Genomic DNA, 6000 nt, shown 5'->3' on the forward strand with positions numbered 1-6000 from the left:
TGCTTTATAAATACAGCCTAAAAATATTGAATTTCCATGTTAATTAAATTCTTGACCTCGTCATGATTTCATATTTTTTGCACAATTGCCAAACTTATATATTTCAGGCACTTGTGTTTCAAAAGATACTGGATAAAGTAAAAAAATAACAAATACAATCAGTTCAGTTCAGTTTATTTATACAGCGCCAAATCACAATAACAGTTACCTCAAGGTGTTTTATATTGTAAGGTAAACACTACAGTATTAGAAAGAAAACCCCAACAATAAGATGACCCCTTACAACCAAGCATATGGGGAGAGAGTGGGAAGGAAAAACTCCCTTTTAACAGTAAGAAACCTCAGGGAGGGGCAGCTGAGGGTGAGGGGGGGGGGGGGGGGGAAGAGTGCTGAGAGAGCGAGAACAACACATACATCATTGAAGAGACCCAGAGATTAATAGTAACTAATAATTAAACGTAAAGAGGGATTTAAAAACATAGTGAGTGAAAAAAGAAATGCTCAATAGTCTCGGTCTGCAGCACAGCAAATCAAGGATATAGAGGCAGAAAAAAAGGAACCTTTTAAGCCTAATCTTAAAAGCAGAGACAGCGTCTGTATTGCGAATCCAAACTGAGAGCTCTATAGAAGAGGGGCCTAAAGGGGCTAGGATACTTTTTAAATATCCTATGAATCACAAGTCAGCCAACAGTCTGAGAACAAAGTGCTCTGTTGAGGTTACATGGTACTATGAGGTCTTTAAGATGGGCCTGATTATTTGAGACTTTTTATGTGAGGAGAGGATTTTAAGCCAATTTCTGGATTTAAGAGGGAGCCAATGAAGAGAGGCTACTATGGGAGTAATATGCTCTCTTGTTCTCTTTCTAAAGTTATCTTAATCAAGTGTTTGCAAAAACTGCCAATGAGTCTTTCACCAGTTACAGTCACATGACAGCAAAATTAAAATGTCACATAATCTTTCACTCATCGTTTAGATCTTGATTTACCAATTATGCTAAAGTGTGGAGCACTTGCAGTGATGGACCCATTGGAGTCACAGACAATGGGCCTTCTCTTGGGGTTCAGCTGATTACTCTCTATTTTAGGTCTTGTTTTTTTCCTTTAAAGGTTGGCAGGTTACCTGGTTGCTGGTTACGGTCACACAGATTTCCGAGTCTGATGGAATAGCGTCAGCGCTGAAAGGGTGGATCAGTGCAGAACAAACCTACATATGAGATCACATTTAAAGATGAGGATCACTGTTTACAGCCCACTTCACTCTTTCAAATGCCCAGGTGAATTATTAGCTTACACAGCACTTACAAAAGGGCTCGGTGGTCGGTAGCCCAGGGTCAGGGTGTGGACGACCTCTCTGCTGTCACTGAAACCAGCTTTGGACTCTAGGACGTAAAGGCCATTGAGGAGGTCGACGGTGAAAGTCTCCCAGAGGAGGAGAGTTGGAGGAAAGGTCTGGAAGGGCTGTCTGTGCAAGATGGAGACTATTAAAGTCAACAATGTTCTTGCGGTCATTTCTCAAAACATCTGTAATCTGTAAGTTACGGCACAGACCTGAGCTGGAGCATGGCAGTTTTCTTATACATCCTCTTGTCCTTCTTCAGCTCCTCTACTACTCCCTCGAGCTCCACTTCAGTGGGTAGACTCTTTGGCTTTGTGTAGGTCATCTTCAGAATCCCTTGCCTCTTTTTCAAATTCTTCATCACATCCAAATCAAAGGGCAGGTTTGTTACTACAGCACAACCTTTAACCTTTTCAGGCCCTACGCTATCAAAATGTGCGATTTTGGCCTTTTAAATACAGTTGGTGGTTACGGGTTATCTCTCATGCTTGTTGTGATCTCAGACTTTAACAATCAACACAATATGATGGCTTCATTCTATAATTAAACACACATTTAACACGCCCAAACCACAAAAGCAGCCTGGCGTCTCCACCCACCTTATCAGCAGCGGTCAGGGCAGCAGCGAGGGTTACATTTTGCTTGCCATAGGTGGAGGCCATTTGCAGGGTGTGGCTGAATTTAGAGGCCTCCAGAGAAACGTCTCCTTGGAGGGGAGGAGTCCACAGCGAGCTCAAGGAGCATGAGGCCTTCACACTCCGCTTCCCCAGCAAACCCCAGCCCCTCGCCTGAGGCAGGGCAGAGGAAGAGGTGTATGTTTTTAAAAGTGGAGTTTTCATAAACACACAATATTTCTTTTTTATCTTTATAATTACTTCACTCCAGTGTGGAAGTGATTTTATTTAAGTGTCGCCTTGAACACTTTTTTTTAACCCACAAATTCAAAAATCTATTTTTATTTGATTAATAACTAAATGGTGAGATTCAGGCAGAGCACTTTATTCTCTCCTCACTTGGATGTAGGTGATTGCTGGCGTGTAGAGCTCCAATCGGGCCTCCTTCTCTCTCCCCCTGTCCCTGTAAAAACCCTCCAGGACCAGGTTACGGATGGTCAGCCACTTGCTGGCTGTCAGCTCAGAGGTCAGCTGCAGCATTTGGCTCTGCAGCTGGTTTAACTTATGTGCAGTGTAAATGTACAGCCATGGTGTGTCCATATTAAACGATCCTAAACGATAATTAGGAAAATAAGTAATCCTGATAGGCAACTTCCTGCAAACTTTAAAAAATAATTTAGTATATCAAAGAAATATAACTTAGGAATATGAAAAGAGAGTGTGGACCTTAAGCATGCTGTAATGTAAGATGGCTGTGAGTTGTTTTTACCCTCCCATATCTTGTGCAGGGCATCTTTAGGAGGGTTTTTCCAGTGAAATCCAGCCACCAGCGGCATCAGATTGTTGTAATTGATTTTTAAGTGAGTGCTTCTCTCAGAGCCTTGCTGTGTCAGGTGAGAGTGTAGTAGCTGAGTCCTGTAGTTCATGTTTTTCTCCAGTGCCTGGAGATTGAACTGGAATAAGATTAAGGAGAGGGAAGGTAGCCGTATTAATTCTGACCACAGAAAATATTAATCTGCTGCTTTGGAAGTCATCTGGGATAAAAAGCCTCCCCCGGGCTAACAAAGAGAACGGGAAGCTGTGAATTCAGGTCGGGTTACCTCCAGAGTGTAGTGGGTGTGATTCTCTGTGGACTGGTTTTTGAAAGACTGGCTCAGGAGAAGCGTGCGTTTGTTGTTTATCTCATCCCAGTGTTTGCCGTAGCTAATGTCCAAAGATGATTTAACATGGCTCAAGCTTTCCTCGTGCCTGAGGTGGACCTGAGAAGGACGCACAAACAACCGGAATGCTTTCGATTACCCGGAGATAACTTGCGCTGCCAGCTTATGCTGTTTGTAATAAATGAAGCAGTGCGGCTTCAAATTAAATGTGTCTGCAGGTACCTTATGGTTAATAGGAGCGGTGCTGGTGCAGTAGAATTCATGATCGGCTCTCATGATGTATGTGAGGTTTGCATCCCTCTCGCTCCTCACTCTCTGAGATGTGTAGCACTCCTGATGGAGGTGGCGAGAATCAGCTGCAGGGAAGCCCAAATAAAATAGGAAAGTGATGACATATCAGACATATTGTATTGATAAGAACAACTTTCTGCTCCATAGTTTTAAATAGCTCTATATAGCATTGTTATCACTTTGACCTTGAGATCAATCTATTGACCTTGATGGAGAGGTCAAAGGTCAAATGTGACATGATGTTTTAAATCTTTATATGGTATTTTCTTACTCTTGTAAGAATCATAGTTTGTAAGTTAGAAGCTTTTTGTCAATTTTCGACCAATAAGTCATTGAGTTGACCTCGAAGGCTTGGGTGGATGTTAGCCAAATTTGAATGGATTGTTAATATGACTCCACTCTGCACACCTACAAAGTTTGATCAGAATTCATTCAAAACTGTTTGGGCTATTGTGTTTGCAGAAAAAACGTCAGGCACATGAATGCTACCAAACACATTACAAATCAATCTAAACAGTATAAAAACAAAACTTTAAAGAGAGAATCTGCGATATTTGTTAACTTTTAATGAAAGTAGATACTCCTGTTTTTAAAGGACTGTGTTTTGGGGTATAAACAGTTTGAAGTGTCCTGTACCATCTGCAAACTAAACCTCACCTCCCAAACCATACTTGAGCCTGAGCACAGAGCTCCACAGTGAGCCCCTCTGCTCCATCACCCCGAGCGTCTTGCTGCCGACTACACCAGGTAGGAGGAGCTCCGCCTCCACAGAGTACTGCTTGCTGCTGCCATCCCGCCTGCGTTCCAGGGCCACTAAAAGTACACATCACTTGCATGTTTTCTGCTATCTACTATCTATTGTAGCAGAGATTTTAGAGACAAGTTTAAAAGTACCCAGCAGCGATGCAGGCTCTCTGAACACGTTTTTCACAGTGGCAGAAAAGCTTGTTTTGCCCCCCAGCCCACGAGTTATATTAGCAGAGAGGATCATGGGATGTCGATCAGGGGCCATCTTGGCTTCAAGGTGGTAGCGAGTCCTCTGCTCCGACAGGAAGGTCTGGGTGTCCATCAAACCCTGCGGTGGATGATATACATGTTTTTAGAACTGAGAAATTATTTAAGATAAAACTAATCGAAGTATTTTTGAGAACTTGAGAACAATATTTACCATGATGTAATAATGAACACCATCAATCATGAGCTCCAGCTTTCCTGACTTGGTGTTCCTCTCTTGCTCAAGTTGACCTACAACAAACAAACAAAAAAAACAGGACAAAACACATTTTCATAAATGTATCCAAACACCGGGTGTGATCTTAGCTTGTTCGTCTGGCCGACCATGTATATGGATGCTTTTCAGAGGATGAATGATCTTCAGCAGCAGTCTGCGAGGGCTGAAGGCCAGATCCAGAGACATGTCTCTTGGGATGGAGGACTGAGGAGTGGCTAGCAGGAGGTGGATGGAGGCCTCCCTGGGAAGCCAGGTCCCTCTCTGAAACACAAACCACTGTGAGACTAAATAATAAAATCAGCTTTATTCAGATAAAATAAACTCAGTGGAAGGGCTTCGGATGCATATTTTAATGCTGTCTGACACCTGATGATGTACTGAGTAAGCAGCCTCAAGCAGATAGTAATGGAGGCCTCTGTCCAGCTTCAGCAGTCTGAGGGAGAGGTGCACTGGTCCAGAGGGGAGGAAAGGAACACCTGTGGCAAGGGATGGGTAAGAGGTGTTGGAGCACAGCTGCCAACCCACCATCTTGGACCCTGCAGGGAACCAGAAATGTACTTATAATACTATAACTAATCAGAGAAAGGCAGTTAATGAACTGAATCAAACAACGTCAGATTAATTTTTTAAACATATAATATATGATTGTGATTTTGTTAACAAAGGAGAGTGAAGTGCACTTCCTTAATTAAACTACACACACACACACACACACACACACACACACACACACACACACACACACACACACATAAAAGTGCACCGCTTTTGTAGAACTCACAGGTTTTTGGTGTGCAGGTGGTCTTCTGTACTCGACTCTTTGGCCCCTTTATCTCCTCTCTGTGGTCTCCGCTGAGCTGAAACACTCTCGAGCTGGTGAGAACAAAAAAAAGATCATCACTCATTCTCAATCCCGTCTTTAAATTTTAACAAAGCAACTATAACAAATTTTTAGTCGTATTTCATGTTTTTTAAATAATTTTTACGGTAATGCCATTAATCAGCTGGAATCCTGAGTCCATCCTGTAACTGACAGATTTTACAGTGCATCATACACACGATACACTTCAACCCTCTCTAAACTGTTTCCTAATGCTTAACAAGGATTTTTGATTAAGTAAATACACACACAAAAACACACACGTTCATTAAAACAGGTGATTTATTAGGGGAAATTTTTAAATGTGTACCTGAGAGAGAAGATGTCCATTAAGTCCTCGGGTGTGTTAAGCGTGACCCTGAAATCTTGCCCCTCCTGCAGCTGGATGCTGCCGTCCAGATTCGTGGAGCTCCTCAGCTCAGCCACCCACTCCACCGCAGCCTGACCCAGAGCCCCGTCAACCCCCATCCTGGCCGAGAGACTCACAT

The 6000-nt window shown here is 42.8% G+C and overlaps 1 protein-coding gene across 1 annotated transcript in view; it reads right to left on the reverse strand.

The window, feature by feature from the left end:
- The window catches only part of LOC134617264 (uncharacterized), a 42245-nt gene that overhangs the window by 24624 nt on the left and 11621 nt on the right, over positions 1–6000 (reverse strand). The window contains exons 19-33 of the mRNA XM_063462470.1: positions 5823–6000; positions 5414–5505; positions 4999–5168; positions 4740–4893; positions 4570–4646; positions 4296–4476; positions 4059–4214; positions 3333–3466; positions 3051–3209; positions 2720–2903; positions 2350–2561; positions 1936–2124; positions 1549–1691; positions 1303–1462; positions 1121–1204 (exon numbers count right to left, since the gene is read on the reverse strand). The exon at positions 5823–6000 is cut by the window's right edge and continues 5 nt beyond it. Coding sequence (XP_063318540.1) covers positions 1121–1204; positions 1303–1462; positions 1549–1691; positions 1936–2124; positions 2350–2561; positions 2720–2903; positions 3051–3209; positions 3333–3466; positions 4059–4214; positions 4296–4476; positions 4570–4646; positions 4740–4893; positions 4999–5168; positions 5414–5505; positions 5823–6000 — 2273 coding nt within the window. The remainder of the gene's footprint in view (positions 1–1120; positions 1205–1302; positions 1463–1548; positions 1692–1935; positions 2125–2349; positions 2562–2719; positions 2904–3050; positions 3210–3332; positions 3467–4058; positions 4215–4295; positions 4477–4569; positions 4647–4739; positions 4894–4998; positions 5169–5413; positions 5506–5822) is intronic.

Source organism: Pelmatolapia mariae, linkage group LG18 (assembly GCF_036321145.2).
Source record: "Pelmatolapia mariae isolate MD_Pm_ZW linkage group LG18, Pm_UMD_F_2, whole genome shotgun sequence".
Lineage (NCBI taxonomy): Eukaryota > Metazoa > Chordata > Actinopteri > Cichliformes > Cichlidae > Pelmatolapia > Pelmatolapia mariae.